Source organism: Rhinoraja longicauda, chromosome 11 (assembly GCF_053455715.1).
Source record: "Rhinoraja longicauda isolate Sanriku21f chromosome 11, sRhiLon1.1, whole genome shotgun sequence".
NCBI classification, from domain to species: domain Eukaryota; kingdom Metazoa; phylum Chordata; class Chondrichthyes; order Rajiformes; family Arhynchobatidae; genus Rhinoraja; species Rhinoraja longicauda.
In genome coordinates this window covers 874,598-894,308 of record NC_135963.1, presented here as the reverse complement: position 1 = coordinate 894,308, position 19,711 = coordinate 874,598, and the positions used below count along the sequence as shown (strand labels likewise).

Below are 19,711 nucleotides of genomic sequence, written 5' to 3'. Positions count from 1 at the left end.
CCTTAACCCTTTGGGTGCTGGATGGGTTTTACAGGTGAGGAACCAGAAGCTGTGGCGATTGATTGGTGCACATTCCAGAGCAAGGTTTTCAGTCGTATAGGAAGGAACTGCAGATGCTGGTTTAAATCAAAGGAAGACACAAAATGCTGGAGTAACTCAGCGGGACAGGCAGCATCTCTGGAAGACACAAAATGCTGAAGTAACTCAGTGGGGGTCAGTGTGGCTGGGCTGAAGGGCCTGTTTCCACGCTGTATCTCTAAACTAAACTAAATTAGATCAGTCTGAAGGGTCTCGACCCGAAACGTCACACATTCCTCCTCTCCAGAGATGCTGCCTGACCCGCTGAGTTACTCCAGCACTCTGTGAAACGTCACCTATCCATGTTCTCCACAGATGCTGCCTGACCCGCTGAGTTACTCCAGCACTCTGTGAAACGTCACCTATCCATGTTCTCCACAGATGCTGCCTGACCCGCTGAGTTACTCCAGCACTCTGTGAAACGTCATCTATCCATGTTCTCCAGAGATGCTGCCTGACCCGCTGAGTTACTTCAGCATATTGTGTCTCTTTCTGCATTTATATAGCAACCGTAGCATAAACTTTTTAATGACTTTTCTCAGGAACGGTAGCCATCAGAATGCAGAAAGGGTTAATGAGAGAGTGGAAGGGTAACCTGGGCTCAAGGCCGGGATAGCTGACGACATGCCTGCAGGGTCCTCAACCCATCAGTCAGTTGGAGAGAGTGCAGAGAAGTTCACAAGGATGTTGCCAGGACTCGAGGGCCTGAGCTACAGGGAGAGGTTGGGGCAGGGGCAGGCTAGGACTCTATTCCTTGGAGCGCAGGAGGATGAGGGGTGATCTTACAGAGGTGTGCAAAATCATGAGGGGAACAGATCGGGTGAATGCGCAAAGTCCTTTACCCACCGTAGGGGAAATCAAGAACCAGAGGACATGGGTTTAAGGGAAGAGAGGAAGGATTTAATATGAACCTGAGGGGCAACTTTTTCACTGAGAGTGGGTGTATGGAACGAGCTGCCAGAGGAGGTAGTCGAGGTGAGCACTATAACAACATTTAACGGACATTTGTTGAGATACATGGATAGATAAGGTACGCTGAGCCCAGGGTACCCTTCCACTCTCTCATTAACCCTTTCTGCCATTCTGATGGCCACCGTTCCTGAGAAAAGGAGGAGATAAGACTTTTCTTTGCCTTCCATCACAGTGAGGGTGTGCCTGGAGCAATCACTGTGATGGTTGTTTGTGTTAAATTGTAACTGTGTGTCTTGTGTCTTTATTGTCCACTGGCCGGACCCTGACGTGAGAGGACGCTGGCGCTGTTTGTTCACCGCTTCTCCGTCGGGACAGTTCGTCTGTTTGTTTGTTTGTTTTTATGTCTTGTTCGCTTTGTAAAGCGTCTTTGAGTATCTTGAAAAGCACTATATAAAATAAATGTATTATTATTATTATTATAAGCGATATGGGTCAAATGAGGATAAATGGTTTGAGCTTCGATGGGGCATCTGGGTCAGCATGGGCAAGGAGGGCTGAAGGGCCTGTTTCTGTGTTGAATGACTACTGTCTTGGAGTGAGATGGGGGGATGGAGGGCGATGGGGAACTGGGACAGGAGTGGAGATGAGGCCTGGGGCAGATCAGCTATGATCATGGTGGGGGTGGGGCAGGCTGGAGGGGCCGAGTGGCCTGGCTCCTGTTCCCCTGCGTGTGGGGCCTTTTCTCGGCACTTACCCGCGGTCCCCGTCTCCCCTGTGACCCTGGAGGACCAGGCGTTCCTGGAAAACCCTGCGCAAACAGAACAAGATTCAATTAACATCTTAGGAAACAAAACTGCAGATGCTGGTTAAATGGTAGGTAAACGCACAATGCTGGAGTAACTCAGCGGGTCAGGTCTCGACCCGAAACGTCACCCATTCCTTCTCTCCAGAGATGCTGCCTGACCCGCTGAGTTACTCCAGCATTGTGTGTCTACCTTCAATTAACATTTTGTCAGGTTCACAGTTCAAAATTAAACTAACGTCAGGAATTACAGGCACGCCACCAATTTGCCAGCAACTGCTGGTCTGCCACCTCCTTTAATCCAGACTGCGTTTGAAATCCCTCTGGAAGTCCCCCCGGGAAATGTGTCTCCTCGGCCGGCTGAGGCGGCCAATCTCCACCTCTTCGTGACTTCCGCGGTCGATCAACGGGTTGAATCTGCTCCCTGCGGCCGAGGCTCTGGAACTCCGGCCCGGCCAGAGCTGGCAGATCCGCTCCATTGCCGACATCCGGTATATCCCCCCCCATCCCCGGCGGCCTGGGCGGAACGTTCCAGTTCCGTTGGACTCCTCTCGGAGACCGTGACCTCTGTTGGTCTGGCAAAACGGCCTCTCCCTTATCTATTCTACTTGTTACATCCTCAAAAAGTTCCAGAAGATTAGTCAAGCATGATTCCCCTTCATAAATCCATGCTGACTTTGACCGATCCTGTCACTGATTTCCAAATACGCTGATGTAACATCTTTAACAATCGACTCAAGCATCTTCCCCACCACCGATGTCAGGCTAACTGGTCTATAATTCCCTGTTTTCTCTCCCCCTCCTTTCTTAAAAAATTGGGTTACATTGGCTACCCTCCAGTCCACAGGAACTGATCCAGAGTCGAGAGAACATTGCAAAATTATCACCAATGCATCCACGATTTCTAGGGCCACCTCCTTGAGTACTGGGATGTAGACCATAAGGCCCAGACATGTTTCCGATGTTGGGGGAGTCCAGAACCAGGGGCCACAGTTTAAGAATAAGGGGTAGGCCATTTAGAACGGAGATGAGGAAAAACTTTTTCAGTCAGTAAATCTGTGGAATTCTCTGCCTCAGAAGGCAGTGGAGGCAGTGGAGAGAGATAGATAGAGCTCTTAAGGATAGCGGAGTCAGGGGGTATGGGGAGAAGGCAGGAACGGGGTACTGATTGAGAATGATCAGCCATGATCACATTGAATGGTGGTGCTGGCTCGAAGGGCCGAATGGCCTACTCCTGCACCTATTGTCTATTGCCCTGGGGATTTATCTGCCTTCAGTCCCAACAGTTTACCTAACACCATTTCCTGACTAATGTGGACTCCCTCCAGTTCCTCCCTCCCACTAGATCCTCGGTCCCCTAGTATTTCCGGGAGATTGTTTGTGTCTTCCTTAGTGAAGACAGAACCAAAGTACTCATTTAACAGTTCTGCCATTTCCTTGTTTTTCATTATAAATTCACCTGTCTCTGACTGTAAGGGACCTACATTTGTCTTCACTAATCTTTTTACATATCTAATGATGCCTTTAAAAGAATCCGTTTTTATATTCCCTGCAAGCTTTCTTTAATTCGTGCCCTTTTCCCCCCTTTTAATTAACCCATTTGTCCTCCTCTGTTGAGTGCTAAATGTCTCCCAGTCCCCCAGTTTGCTGCTTCCTCTGCCCAATATATAAGCCTCTCCCTTGGATTTAACACTGTCCTTGATTTCCCTTGTTAGCCACGGCCCAGCCCAGCCCAGCCCAGCCCAGCCCAGCCCAGCCCAGCCCAGCCCAGCCCAGCCCAGCCCAGCCCAGCCCAGCCAAGGCCTTCCCCGTTTTATTTTTTCGCCAGACAGGGATGGACAATTTTTTGAGTTCATCCATGCAGTCTTTAAATCTTTGCCATTGCATCTCCCCCGTCAACCCTTTAAGTATCATTTGCCAGTCTATCCTAGCCAACTCTTTCACCCAGTGATTCACCACCCTCTGGTTAACAAAATTCCTCCTCATCTCCATTCTAAAGGTGCGTTCTTTTATTCTGAGGCTGTGCCCTCTGGTCCTAGACTCACCCAATTATCCCCATCACCATCTCCTTGCACTCGGTTCTGCCTTTATCCAGCCTCCCCCAAAACCCCTCCTGCTCTTTGCCCCCCCCCCCCCCCCCCCCCGTGTGGGAGGGGGTTCTCCGGTCACAGCGTTTCCAAAACAGGTAAATCCTCGCACTCTGCTATAAAACCCTCTCCAGAGGGCCAAGCATGTCATTGTGGAAACAAGAAACTGCAGATGCTGGTTGGCACAAAAAGACAAAGAGTGCTGGAGTAACTCAGCGGGTCAGGCAGCATCTGTGGAGAACGTGGATAGGTGACGTTCCTTGAGTCTGTAGAAGGGTTCGGAACCGAAACATTGCCTTTCCTTGATCTCCTGAGATGCTGCATGACCAGCTGAGTTACTTCAGCACTTTGTGTCTTCTTTTGTAAACCAGCTCTTGAGGTCAGGATTGAACCCGGGTCACGGGAGCAGGGAGGCAGCAGTTCTACCCTCTGTGCCACTCCCAGAAGCCTTGAGATTGTATCACAGGGCGGAAATAGGTGCTGACGGATGAGCTAACTCAAAGAGAAATGGCAATATAAGTTCCAGTGCATTATTAGCTCTGTAAATCTACAAAGAGCTTTGTACATTTCTTTGACTAATAACTCTCCCTGGTTTGACTGGGCATATGTTATCAATTCGCAGTCTAGATGGGCTAGCGGGCTTGAGTTACAGGGAGAGGGTGGGCAGGCTGGGCCTTTTTTCTTTGGAGTGGAGGAGGCTGAGGGGTGACCTGACTGAGGTGTACGAGATCACGAGGGGCACAGATAAAGTGAACACTGACGGTTTTTTCGCCAGGGTAGAGGATTCTAAAACTAGAGGGCACAGGCTTAAGGTGAGAGGGGAGAGATTTAAGAGGGACCTCAGAGGCAACATTTTCACTCAGAGAGTAGTCCGTATCTGGGCGAGCTGCAAGCTGTAGAAACGCATACAATTACAACTTATATACAGACAACAAGGGGTGAGAGGGCTGTGGGCCAAGTGACGGCATATGGAACTAGCCCAGAATGCCTATCTGCTGGGCATGGACAAGGTGGGTTGAAGGTAGGGTTGCCAACTTCCTCACTCCCAAATATGGGACAAGGTGACGTCACCGCCCCACACCCCACGTGACCTCACCCAGCCAGCGGCTACGTGCTCCCGCTCCAACAATGGCGGCCGCCAGGGCTGGGAGGCGGGTTGCTGGGCAACCTCCGTTAGGTGGCACCCGGGCCTCCAGACCTACACTGTCTGGGCCTACACTGTCCTAAGCTAAAACGTTTGGAACCTAGTGTGTCGGGACCTAAACTGTCAGGACTTACAGCGTTGGGGTCTACAGTGGTGGGGCCTACAGCGCCAGCCCCCCGGGCCTAATACGGGACAAGGGCGGTCCCGTACGGGATAAAACAATTTAGCCCAAAATATGGGATGTCCCGGCTAATATGGGACAGTTGGCAAACCTAACTGAAGGTCCTGTGTCGATGCTAGGACTCTGGGGTGGCTGAGAGCAACCACATTAGATGCAGTGTAGTTGTGGGTGTGTTACTGAAAGGATCATAACATTGGCAGGTCACACACAGGCCCTTCCCCACCAACTACACAGTCAGACATTCTTTGTTTTGATGTGTTTATGCTTTATTCTTCATTGTTAACTGTATGTTTGTGTTGTCATTTGTGAGCGGAGCACCAAGGCACATTCCTTGTACGTGCACATACTTGGCCAATAAACATTCATTCATTCATTCATTCATTCATTCATTCATTCATTTATTCATTCATTCATAAGTTGAAGGGGCAGAATAACACCTGTGACTGCGATGGTTTCTCGAGCCAGTTTAGGTTAGTTTAGAGTTTAGTTTGATTTATTTACAGACTACAGATATATGATAAGGGAGTAACATTTAGTTCAAGGAAAAGCCAGCAAAGTCCAATCTGCTTTGTTTCCACGAGTGATAGTTTTACTCAATAACCAAAGTCTGTAGTCTCTCTTTTTTGCTCTGGTTTATTTTCACCCACATGTTTAGACAGTAATGTTGTATCCTTATTGTTTTGATGTGTTTATGCTTTATTCTTCATTGTTAACTGTATGTTCGTGTTGTTATTTGTGAGCGGAGCACCAAGGCACATTCCTTGTATGTGCACATACCAGGCCAATAAACTCACTCATTCATTCACTCACTCATTCATTCATTCAAGGATAGTCCGAGGGTCACCAAAGATGTAGATAGTAGTTCAGCACTGCTCTCTAGTTGGTGAGAGGACGGTTCAGTTGCCTGATAACAGCTGGGAAGAAACTGTCCCTGAATCTGGAGGTGTGTGTTTTCACACTTCTAAACTTCCACACTTAGTGTTTAGTTTAAAGTTCAGTTTACTTTAGTTTTAGAGTTTAATCAGTCTGAAGAAGGGTCTCGACCCGAAACGTCACCCATTCCTTCTCTCCTGAGATGCTGCCTGACCTGCTGAGTTACTCCAGTATTTTGTGAATAAAAACCTTTGATTTGTACCAGCATCTGCAGTTATCTGCAGTTAACGCATAGATCAACTTGCACTTTACCCTGTCCAAAACTGTTACAACTGTTTCGTTTCGTTGGGTTGCTGCTGTCTAAATTACCTAAATGATTGCATCGTATGGGAGGCGCATTCCCAATCTCGTTGTACCCCTGGGTACAATCACAGTAAAGATATATTGTATTGTATTGTATTGTATCTTCTTATACTATTAGTTTAGTTTAAGTTAGTTTAGTTCAGAGATACTACATGGAAGCAGGCCCTTTGGCCCATCGAGTCTGTGCTGACCAATGATCACCCAGGACGCGAGCACGATCCTGCACACTACGGACATTTTTTTACATAAGCCAATTATGAACGTCTTTGGAGTGTGGGAGGAAACCGGAGCGCCCGGACAAAACCCACGCAGGTCACGGGGAGAACGTACAAACTCCGTACAAACATCACCCGTGGTCAGGATGGAACCCGGATCTCTGGCGCTGTGAGGCAGCAGATCCACCCCTGTGTCTTCTTCTCTTACACCAACTGGCTGGTTCATTGGGTCTACCATCCTATTATTGATCTAAAACCGGTTTAAACTCTAAAAAAATTGACCTAAAACATTAATTATGTTACAGAAAAGCAAAATAACTGACATGGGAAATCTGCAATAAGAAAAAAAAATGCAGGTAAAACTCAACAGGTCAGGCAGCATCCAGGGGGAGAAAATCAGTTCACGTTTCGGGTTCTCTTTCCACAGGTGCTGGCCGGCCTGCTGAGGTTTTCCAGCACTTTCTGTTCTTGTCTCGTTGGGTACTTGGTAAACAAGGTACCCCGACCCTGGATAGGCGATGCTTTGGGTCGGGACCTTCCATATGACTAGGGTTGCCAACACGACCTCACCCAGCCAGCGGCCACGTGCTCCCGCTCCAACAATGGCGGCCACCCGGGCCTCCGGGCCTACACTGTCTGAGCCTACACTGTCTGGGCCTACAGCGGCCCTTGGGCCTACAGTGTCCGGGCCCATAGTGTCCGGGCCTACAGTGTACGGGCCAACAGTGTACGGGCCTACAGCGCCACCCGGGCCTAATATGGGACAAGGGCAGTCCCGTATGGGAAAAAACAATTTAGCCCAATATACGGGATGTCCCGGCTAATACGGGACAGTTGGCAACCCTACATCTGACTGATGAAGAACCTGAAATGTTGTATGTCTGTCTGAAGAAGGGTCCCGGCCCAGAACAACGTCTGTGCATTCCCTCCACAGATATTCCACGACACACTGAGTTCCTCCGGCACTTTGTGCTTTGCTCAAGGTCGCAGCATCTGCAGTTAGTTCCTTGTGTGACCAATACTTACAGGTGGTCCTGGCTCTCCCTTGGGCCCAGGCTGATCTTGGTTGAAGTAATCCAGGAAGTCATCATAATCATAGTGGTAGTTTTCAATCTCAATGTCCTCCATGGTTTCAGCAGAGTCTCCAGTCATGGCAGGATGATCCTTCTGCCCCCATTGCCGGTCCAGGTCTTGTGTGAACATCTCCTCTGCTGCCCGGTACAACGTGGCGTTGATCATGTGTCTGTGCTCTGAGATGTGGCCCATAGCCTGGGCGGGTTGTGCCTCCCCCTGGCTCTGCGATTCCCGGCTGGGTTTTGGGATAGAAGGTGGCCGCTCATGGGCGTTGGACGTGCGGTGAGTTTCGGCACCACCGGGCAGTGATTGGGACGTGCCGATGGCCGGCTGGTTGGCGGTGCGGACAACGCCAGGGTCAACCTGGCTGTAGCCGTCCTGGTGGAGTCTCACCGTCCCACCTGAGCGCGCGGCTGGTGGGCTGCCCGTGGTCAAAGCCCGCCACGGTGACAGGGTGGACTCTGTCCGTGTGTCTGTAGTTACATACGTGTTCCCGTGTGCGATATCACGGGGACGCACCAGTGCCGGGGACAGACACGGCGTTGTTACCGTCTCTCCGCTGGCCGTTGGCCAGGAGCTTGGGGAGGCTGGGTCAGTGGCCGCGGTGGGGAGCGGTGGTGCCGGGGATCGGTACGTATCGGCATGCCGGCAGTGCTTCTTCACGTGCTCACAGTAGTTGGAAGAGGCTTCGGCGTCGGGGTAAAGGTCCAGCTGACAAATGATGCCTTGGAAAGACACCGACTTCAAGCTCATCCTCCCCAGAGTGAACCTGCTTCTGGGAGAGAAGGCCGGGAGGGGGGCGGGGAGAGACTTGCGTGAGGAGTTAGCGCTGCACGCTGTGTAGAGGGAGGCGATGTTCCCGCTGATCCCAATGGCAAACGTGTGCCAACGCCCATCGTGGGCACTGTACTCAAAATAAACAGAGGGCTTCTCCTCCATGTACACAACCAGCTTCCTGGGCAGGAGCTGCACTCCAAACTGGAGTCTGTTTCTGTCCTTGATGGTGAAGAGGAAGGCGTTGTTGGGCTGGAGTGAGCGGAGACTGACCACGATGGACAGGTCACCTCCTGTCATCCAGGGCATGGCCACCTCTGTGGGTGCCTCCAGCAGTGTGGCACCGGGCAGGGTAATGCCCGTCTCTGCCTCGCTGACCCCCCGAGGTAACGAGACCCCTGCCCATGCTGCCGGAGAAGCTGTTAGCAACGCTGTGGTGTCTGTCAGGCCAAGAATCTGGAGAACGTCTACACCTAGAGGTGAAACAAAACCCAAAAGTGAGTCAATTCAGTTTGCAACACAAATGAAACTCAGTATTTAATAAAAACAGGTCATTTAAAACAGGAGCTTCTCACAGAGGCCAGTGAATCATCGGCCACCTCCATCCTCATCTTCTTGAGAAGACTAAGGAAGTTTGGCCTGTCCCCAACAAAACGTAGAGTCATAGTAGGGGTGCCAACTATCTCACTCACTCCCAAATACGGGACAAGGTGACGTCACCGCCCTGCGCCCCACGTGACCTCACCCAGCCAGCGGCCACGTGCTCCCACTCCATCAATGGCGGCTGCCCGGGCCGGGAGGCGGGTTGCTATGCAACCTCCACTAGGCGGCGCCCGGGCCTCCGGACCTAGACTGTCCGGAGCTAAAATGTCAGAAACCTAGAGTGTCGGGACCTAAACTGTTGAGACCTACAGCGTCGGGGCCTACAGCGTCGGGGCCTACAGCGTCGGGGCCTACAGCGTCGGGGCCTACAGCGTCGGGGCCTACAGCGTCGGGGCCTACAGCGTCGGGGCCTACAGCGTCGGGGCCTACAGCGTCGGGGCCTACAGCGTCGGGGCCTACAGCGTCGGGGCCTACAGCGTCGGGGCCTACAGCGTCGGGGCCTACAGCGCCCCCCGGGCTGGAGTACTGTGTGCAGTTTTGGTCATCAAATTTGAGGAAGGATATTCTTGCTATTGAGGGCGTGCAGCGTAGGTTTACTAGGTTAATTCCCGGAATGGCAGGACTGTCATATGTTGAAAGACTGGAGCGACTAGGCTTGTATACACTGGAATTTAGAAGGATGAGAGGGGATCTTATCGAAACGTATAAGATTATTAAGGGGTTGGACACGTTAGAGGCAGGAAACATGTTCCCAATGTTGGGGGAGTCCAGAACCAGGGGCCACAGTTTACGAATAAGGGGTAGGCCATTTAGAACGGAGATGAGGAAAAACTTTTTCAGCCAGAAAGTTGTGAATCTGTGGAATTCTCTGCCTCAGAAGGCAGTGGAGACCAATTCTCTGAATGCATTCAAGAGAGAGCTAGATAGAGCTCTTAAGGATAGCGGAGTCAGGGGGTATGGGGAGAAGGCAGGAACGGGGTACTGATTGAGAATGATCAGCCATGATCACATTGAATGGCGGTGCTGGCTCGAAGGGCCGAATGGCCTACTCCTGCACCTATTGTCTATTGTCTATAATACGGGACAAGGGGGGTCCTGTACGGGACCAATCAATTTAGCCCAAAATACAGGATGTCCCGGCTAATACGGGACAGTGGGCAACCTGAGTCATAGAATCCTACAGCGTGGACACAGGCCCTTCGGCCCAACTTGCTGCAACGACTAACATGTCCCATCTGCACTAGTCCCACCTGCCTGCATTTGGCCCATATCTCTTTAAACCTGTCCTATCCATGTACCTGTTTCTCAAACGTCGCGATAGTATCTGCCTCTACCACCTCCTCTGGCAGCTTATTCTATACACCCACCACCCTTTGCATGGAAAATTGACCCCACAGGTTCCTATTAAATCTTTGCCCCCTCACCTTAAACCAATGCCCTCTGGTTCTCAATTCCTCTACTCTGGGGCAAAAGACTCTGTGCATCTACCCGATCTATTCCTCTCGTGATTTTGTGTGGAAGGGCCTGTTTACATGTTGCATGACTCTAAGACCACAATGTGTATCCGGGTCCATTAATAACAAGCATAGATAAATCCTTTAACATTCCTAGAATAACTGAGGACAATGTGCAAGGCATTATATACCTAGCAGTGGAATACAAGCTTTGCCCAAACCCAGCCTTTACCCAAACAAACAGTGTGGGTCCACAGTGTCCACCACACCCACACACAGGTCAGGGCCATCACAGCCTAACCAATAATCAGCAATAAAAAACAACCCACCATCAAAGGTGATCACAATGCAATGCTGGGCCAAGGGGTGATCCAGTGCTGGCCACCAGCCCAGTGAACTCGTGCCTGTTATGTTTAGAGATGCAGCACGAAAACAGGCTCTTTCGGCCCACCGAGTCGGCGCCGACCAGCGATCCCCGCACATTAACACTATCCTATACCCACTAGGGACAATTTTTATATTTGCCCAAGCCAATTAACCTACAAACCTGCACGTCTTTGGAGTGTGGGAGGAAACCGAAGATCTCGGGGAAAACCCACGCGGGTCACGGGGAGAATGTTCAAACTCCGTACAGACGTCACCCGTAGTTGGGATCAAACCCAGGTCTCCGGCGCTGCATTCACTGTAAGGCAGCAACTCTACCGCTGCGCCACCGTGCCGTAGGTACAACACAGAAACAGGCCATTCAGCCTATCGAGTCCATGCTAACCTTTAACTAGTGGTTTACACCTTCCTGTTTTATTCCCCCACATTCATAGGGTCACAGAGCTGTACAATTGGATAAGCTTGCTCCTGTGATGTATGTTCTACCTTCTTTGTTCTACCGCATGGGAGCAGGCCCTTCGGCCCGCCACGTCCATGCCGACCAAGTTGGTTGCATTTGGATGGGTGGGTCAAATCCTGGTGAGTGATAGGTGGATACAGGTGAGGGGGAGATCGGCAGATGGGTGGAGTGAGTGACAAAGGCTGGAAGTGAAAAGGAGCCAAAAGGGGGTCAGATACGGAGAGATGAGGTTAAATGTCAGAATCATCCAGCTTGGAAATGGGCCCCTCGCCCAGCTTGCCCATGCTGACCAAGATGCCCCATCTACGCCAGCCCCACCTGACCGTGTTTAGCCCATAGCCCATGCTGACCAAGATGCCCCATCTACGCCAGCCCCACCTGACCGTGTTTAGCCCATAGCCCATGCTGACCAAGATGCCCCATCTACGCCAGCCCCACCTGACCGTGTTTAGCCCATAGCCCATGCTGACCAACATGCCCCATCTACGCCAGCTCCACCTGACCGTGTTTAGCCCATATCCCTCTAATCATTTCCTATCCAAGTGCCTGTCCAAGTGTCTGTTAAATGTCGTTATTGTCCCTGCCTCAACTACCTCCTCTGGAGGGGAAAGAGGGAGGAGAAATGTGAAGCGGGGGACTTAGAGATGGGCGTAGGGAATAGGGCAAAGGAGCCGGGTGACTGGGAGATGGTGGGAGAGATGGTGATGGGTGGCACGGTGGTCTTACAGCGCCAGAGCCCGCGGTTCGATCCTGACTACAGGTGCTGTCTGTATGGAGTTTGCATATTCTCCCTGTGGGCTTGCTCCGGTTTCCTCCCACACTGGAAAGATGTACAGGTTCGTCGGTTAATTGGCTTCGGTAAATCGCCCCTAATGTGAATGACAGAAGGAGTGTGATTGTTTGATCGGCAGTAACTCGATGGGCTGAAGGGCCTGTTTCCACGCTGCATCTCTAAACTAAACTAAGAAATGGGATATGCACGGGCTGTTTTGGAAGGACAGTGAGCAATTTGAAAAGCAGGTGGTAATGTTTAAACGTGGTTATTGCTGGACTGGGGGTCAGTGGGAACAGAGGTCACGTTTGATCTAGGCAAGGTGGAGATGTCTTACTCCTTGTGTTCAATTGTGGAGCAGTGATGGATGGTTTCAGCTCCTGTGTGAGTCAGTGGGAAGGGACGGGGAGATTACCGCGGGAGGCTGTCTCCAGTGATTCATTACCCAGATGGTGACATGACGGTACTAGACTGTGCTCTCCACTCTTGCTTTCTCTCACAAGGTTCCCCACCCGACTGGTTTGCCCACCGTGAGGCCCTTCACCAGCGCGTGATGCGTCATGGCAGCGAGCAGATACTGCTCTGGGGGTTGCTGCTCGATTAAAACGCCAAGCTCACTTCAAAAGCAACTAATTGGCTGTTGAGATGTACAACAGATCCGTCAAACAAACAGCAACACAGACCCCTGACCCTCTTCCAGTTGCTACACATGTGGCCGCCCAGGAATAAATACTTGCGCTTGACATTTACAGCTCTAGGACCACAGGGCACAGCCTCAGAATCCAAGGACACTCTTTTAGAAAGGAGGTGAGGAGGAACTTCTTTAGTCAGAGGGTAGTTAATCTGTGGAACTCATTGCCACTGAGGGAGGCCAAGTCAGTGAAAAATTTTAAGGCAGAGATAGACAAATTCTTGATTAGAACGGGTGTCAAGGGTTATGGGGAGAAAGCAGGAAAATGGGATTAGGAGGCAGTGATCAGGCATGATTGAATGGTAGAGTAGACTTGATGGGCCGAATGGCCTAATTCTACTCCTAGAACGTGTGAACTTGTCAAGCGAAGTGTTTCACAGCCCCCTACCACCAGTCGTGAAGTGTGGTCAAGGTTGTAATGGGAGAAAAGGCCCAGATAGAGTGGGCGTAGAGTGGATGTTTCCACCAGTGGGAGAGTCTAGGACCAGAGGGCACAGCCTCAGAATTAAAGGACGTTCCTTTAGTAAGGAGATGAGGAGGAATTTCTTTAGTTAGAGGGAGGTGAATCTGTGGGATTCATTGCCACAGACGGCTGTGGAGGCCAAGTGAGTGGATATTTTTAAGGCAGAGATTGACAGATTATTCATTAGTACGGGTGTCAGGGGTTATGGAGAGAAGGCAGGAGAAGAAGAATGCAGAATATGGTGTTACAACATTATAGTGTTACACTCACAGAGAAAGTGCAGTTGAAGATCTGCAATAAGGTAGGTTGGGAGATCAGGACAACACCCTAGCTCATGACTGGCCCGTTCTGCCTTCTGATAACAGAGGGGAAGGAGCTGTTCCTGAGTCTGGTGGTGCCGCATTCAAGCTTCTGTACCTCCTACCCGACAGGAGAGGGAATGACCGGGGAGTGAGTGGTCCTGGATTATGTTGGCAGCTTTTTTGAAGCATGTAGTTAAATGGTCTGTGTGATGGACTGGGCTACGTCCACAAGAACATACAAGAAACAGTGGTTTTGGCCAGAGCTGTTCCAGACCAAGCTGTGATGCATGTGAAGAAGGGTTCTGACCCAAGACGCCACCTATTCTTTATCTCCAGAGATGCTGCCTGACCCGCTGAGTTACTCCAGCAGTCTGTGAAACGTCACCTATCCATGTTCTCCACAGATGCTGCCTGACCCGCTGAGTTACTCCAGCACTCTGTGAAACGTCACCTATCCATGTTCTCCACAGATGCTGCCTGACCCGCTGAGTTACTCCAGCACTGAGTCTATCTGTGATGCCTCTCAATAGGATACTTTCTGTGGTGATGGGTAGAAATATTGTTTGTGATATTCAAACCTGGGTTATATCAATTGATATTGACTGGGTTCCATCCACAACTTACAACCTGTTTTTATCTTTCATGCTTGACAACTTTTGTTCAACGTCCCCTTGCTCTCCCAATGGCTCAGGGTATTTGCTACTTGTAAACCATGTCCTATCTCTTTAAACGTTGGCCATTGTTGTTTTACTCTCAAACTGTCTGACGTAGTTTTCCTATCCACATTGGCAACACATGCTTCATGCCTTTGTAGTTTGCTTTATTCAGATTTAACACTAGACTGACAGATTCATCTAAAACATGGACCGTTTTAATGTGGAACTCTATCGTAACGCTGAATTATTGTAGGCACGGCAATAAAAGTGTCCCGGCAACAGCGGGACACCAGGAGTAATGACATCGGGCCGTACAGCAAGGAAACAGGCCCTTCAACCCACATCATCCACGCCGACCAAGTTAGTATTCTGGGCTAGTCCCATTTGCCTACATTTGGCCCATGTCCCTCTAAACCCTTCCTGTCCATATATCTGTCCATGTCTTTTAAAGCCGTAATTGTATCTGGTTCTAGTTTAGTTTAGTTTATATGAGGAAAAACCTTTTCACCCAGAAAGTTGTGAATCTGTGGAATTCTCTGCCACAGAAGGCAGTGGAAGTCAATTCACTGGATGTATTCTAGAGAGAGTTAGATTTAGTTCTTTGGGCTAACGGAATCAAGGGATATGGGGAAAAAGCAGGAACAGGGTACTGATTTTAGATGATCAGTCATGATCATATTGAATGGAAGTGCTGGCTCGAATGGCCGAATGGCCTACTCCTGCACCGATTTTCTATGTTTCTATGAATCCTGGCAACATCCTCGTAAATCTCTGCTTAATATCATCTTTCCTGTAACAGGGTGACAAAAACTGAACATTATACTCGCAATGTGTCCTCACCAATGTCTTGTACAATTGTAACAAGACCTCCCAGCTTCTATACTCAATACTCTGACTGATGAAGGCCAAAGTGCCAAAAGCCTTCTTGACCACCTTATCTACTCGTGACACCACTTTCAAGGAACTCCTGGATACCTCTGCTTTATAACACTCCCCAGAGCCCTACCATTCACTGTATTTGACTTCCAAAAATGCAACACCTTGCACTTCTCTGTTAAACTCCATTAACCATTCCTTAGCCCACTATACTAGACATGACCTCGCCGATGTCATAGAGTTAAAGAGTCTTACAGTGTGGAAACAGGCCGTTTGGCCCAACTTGCCCACACCGACCAACATGTCCCATCTACATAGTCCCATATATCAGTGTTTGGCCCATATCCCCCTAAAAATGTCCTATCCATGTACCTGTCTAAATGTTTCTTGAACATTGTGATAGTCCCTGGTTCAACTACCTCCTCTGTCTTGTACAATTCTAACATGACCTCACAACTTCTATACTAGGGTTGCCAACTGTCCCGTATTAGCCGGGACATCCCGTATTTTGGGCTAAATTGGTTTGTCCCATACAGGGCCGCCCTTGTCCCGTATAAGGCCCGTGGGGCGCTGTAGGCCCGGACGCTGTAGACCCGGACGCTGTAGGCCCGGACGCTGTAGGCCCGCACGCTGTAGGCCCGGACGCTGTAGGCCCGCACGCTGTAGGCCCGCACGCTGTAGGCCCGCACGCTGTAGGCCCGCACGCTGTAGGCCCGGACGCTGTAGGCCCGCACGCTGTAGGCCTGCATGCTGTAGGCCCGCACGCTGTAGGCCCGGATGCTGTAGTCACGGGCACTGTAGGCCCGGACGCTGTAGGCCCGCACGCTGTAGGCCCGGATGCTGTAGGCACGGGCGCTGTAGGCCCGCACGCTGTAGGCCCGCACGCTGTAGGCCCGCACGCTGTAGGCCCGGACGCTGTAGGCCCGGACACTGTAGGCCCGCACGCTGTAGGCCCGGACGCTGTAGGCCCGGACGCTGTAGGCCCGGACGCTGTAGGCCTGCACGCTGTAGGCCTGCACGCTGTAGGCCTGCACGCTGTAGGTCCGGACAGTGTAGGTCCGGACAGTGTAGGTCCGGACAGTGTAGGCTGGAGAACCCGGGCGCTGCCTAATGGATGTTGCATAACAACCTGCCTCCCGGTCTGGGCAGCCGCCATTGGTGGAGCGGGAGCACGTGGCCGTTGGCTGGGTGAGGTCACGTGGGGCGTGGGGCGATGACGTCACCTTGTCCTGTATTTGGGAGTGAGATAGTTGACACCCCTATTCTATACTATAATACAATATATTCCCCTGGAATATTGCAGCCAGAGGAAGCTTCTTAACTACACATCTGATTGCCATTACTGCTGCACAATTAATCAATCGCAAACCCTGTCGTCGTGAGCGGATCCACTCCGTGTTCAAGTGGCTACACATGGTGTGGCGGTTGATCTCATTGTACTTGCAGTCTGTGGCAAAGATGTTTGGTAGCAAAGATAGAAACTAAATCTGGAGGAACTCAGCGGGCCAGGCAGCATCTCTGGACAGAGAGAACCTGTGGCGTTTCAGGTCACGAAGGGTCTCGACCCGAAACGCCACGCATTCCTTCTCTCCAGAGATGCTGCCTGTCCCGCTGAGTTATTCCTGCATTTTGCATCTATATTTATCATTCCTAGACATGTTTGGTAGCAAACGACAAAGGGAGCCTGCGAGATATTTAGGATCATGTATTTGGTCCTCCAACCACACTGACGTTTCTCCCCAATCCTTCTTTACAATCATAGGTTTACAAGAATGATCCCAGGAATGAGTAGGTTAACCTATGATGAGCGTTTGACTCAGAGCCTCAGAATTAAAGGACATTCTTTTAAAAAGGAGATGAGGAGGAATTTCTTTAGTCAGAGGGCAGTGAATCTGTGGGATTCATTGCCACAGACGGCTGTGGAGGCAAAGTCAGTGGATATATTTGAGGCAGAGATAGATAGATTCTTGATTAGTGCGGGTTCCAGGGGTTAGGAGGGAGAGATAGATCAGGCATGATTGAATGGCGGAGTGGACGATGGCCGAATGGCATAATTCCGCCCCTATCACATGATCTTATGATCTACTCTCCGAGAAATACAACCATGTGATTTTAGCCTTTAGAGATACAGCGCGGAAACAGGCCCTTCTGCCCATCGAGTCCGCACCGACCAGCGACCCCCGCAAAGTAGCACTATCCTATTCACTCGGGGCAATTTACAGTTTACAGAAGCCAATTAACCTACAAACCTGCACGTCTTGACCCGGGAGGGAACCGGGACACCCGGGTCACGGGGAGATGTAAAATCTCCGTACAGACAGCACCTGTGGTCAGGATCAAACCCTGGTCTCTGGTGCTGTGAGGCAGCAACTCTACCGCTGTGCCATCCTCAATAGTCACAGAGCCATACAGCACAGAAGCAGGTCCTTCAAGACAACTTCCCCATGGCGGCCAATATGCCCCATGTACACTAGCCCCATCTGCTCAAATTTGGCCCATATCCCTCAAAACCTTTCCTTTCTCTGTATCTGTCCAAATGTGTTTTAAATGTTGTTATTGTACCAGCCTCAACTACCTCCTCTGGCAGCTCGTTCCATACACCCACCACCCTCCATCTGAAAACGTCACCCCTCGGGTTCCTATTAAAACTTTCCTCTCTCGTCTTAAACCTGTGTGCTCTGGTTTTCGATTCCCCTACCTGGAGAAAAGACCGTATCCATTTCTGTATGATGCACGCTAGACAGCAGTGGGCCTCTATTCACTGGAGTTTAGAAGATTGAGGGAGGGGCCCTCATTGAAACTCACAGGGTAATGAAACGCAAAGATAGAGTGGATGTGGAGAGGATGTTTCCACTGGTGGGAGAGTCAAGGACCAGAGGGCACAGCCTCAGAATCAAAGGGCGTTCTTTTAGAAAGGAGATGAGGAAGAATTTCTTTTGTCAGAGGGTGGTGAATCTGTGGAGGCCAAGTCAGTGGATATTTTTAAGGCACAGATGGACAAATTCTTGATTAGAATGGGTGTCAAGGGTTATGGGGAGAAGGTAGGAAAATGGGAGGAGGAGGCAGAGGTCAGCCATGATTGAATGGCGGAGTAGACTCAATGGGCCAAATGGCCTAATTCTACTCCTATAACTTGTGAACTTGTTCCATGAGGCAAATAGTAGTCCTTGATTATCTCCAGCAATCCTTACCCTTCTAAGTTAACCAGGCCTAACCCTTTCCTCTGTAAATAGCTGTACAACTGGCTGAGTTTTGCTCCAACATTCCCATATTTTGGCCCACCTTGATATAATTCTGATATCTTTCCTAGCTCTAACTGCTGTAATTGGTAACATTATCTGTAATTTCTTTTGATCTAAAATTATCTTTAATGTTCTGTTCACCATGATGAAGCACTGTTCCTGGTTTCCGTAGCTTATTTATTGATTAAGACTTGATTATCTACAGCAATTCCTTAAATGTAAACCATTGTTTCTTCTCTGTCACAACATGTAGTTTCAAACGATTAGAGCCAGCACTAGACTCAAGCATAGTGAGGGAGCAACACATTATCTCTGCCAGTGTATGGGGTGATTGCCAGCTGGTGCATGTGTGGTCAGCCTGCTACAATGCTGTGGAAGGGGCAGTACTGACAGAGCACTGCACTATGAGAGCCAAACACCTACAAACCCACACGTCTTTGGAGTGCGGGAGGAAGCCGGAGCAACGGAGAAAACCCACGCAGGTCACGGGGAGAACGTGCAAACTCCGCACAGACAGCACCTGTAGTCAGGATCGAACCTGTGTCTCTGGCGCTGTAAGGCAGCAACTCTACTGCTGGGCCACCATGCCGGCCTAAACAAAAAATGCATGTGGGATGTGGGAGGAAACCGGGGCACGCAGGGGAAACCCACACAGTCACAGGGAGAACGTGCAAACTCCACACCGACAGCGTCAGAGATCAGGATGGAACCCTGCTCCCTGGAGCTGTGAGGCAGCAGTTCTACCCGATGTGCCAATATACTTCCCAATCTTCTGGGGACTGGAAATTGCCAATGGATTCTGCTCACATACGAAGTGGGACTAGTTGGCGCAGAGCAAGATCCCACACATTGATGGACAAGGTAGGAAGCCCTTTATCATGATGCATCACAGCATGATTTGGGAACAGCTCCATCCAAGACCACAAAAAATCGCAGAGTGTTGTGGACGCAGTTGTGGGCAAGAGGTACAGAAGAGTGAAAACACACACCTCCAGATTCAGGGGCAGTTTCTTCCCAGCTGTTATCAAGCAACTGAACCATCCCACCACAACCAGAGAGCAGTCCTAAACTACTATAGTGAGAAATAGTATTGGGTAGACTAATGGGACTCAAGGATGATAAATCTCCTGGGCCTGATGGTCTGCATCCCAGGGTCCTCAGGGAGGTGGCTCTAGAAATTGTGGACGCAATGGTGACCATTTTCCAATGTTCAATAGATTCAGGATCAGTTCCTGTGGATTGGAGGATAGCTAATGTTATCCCACTTTTCAAGAAAGGAGCGAGAGAGAAAACGGGGAATTACAG

At 50.3% G+C, this 19,711-nt stretch overlaps 1 protein-coding gene across 1 annotated transcript in view; it reads right to left on the bottom strand.

The window, feature by feature from the left end:
* The window catches only part of col24a1 (collagen type XXIV alpha 1), a 171,288-nt gene that overhangs the window by 127,911 nt on the left and 23,666 nt on the right, over positions 1–19,711 (bottom strand). Inside the window, exons 3-4 of the mRNA XM_078408107.1 lie at positions 7,682–8,976; positions 1,745–1,798 (exon numbers count right to left, since the gene is read on the bottom strand). Coding sequence (XP_078264233.1) covers positions 1,745–1,798; positions 7,682–8,976 — 1,349 coding nt within the window. The remainder of the gene's footprint in view (positions 1–1,744; positions 1,799–7,681; positions 8,977–19,711) is intronic.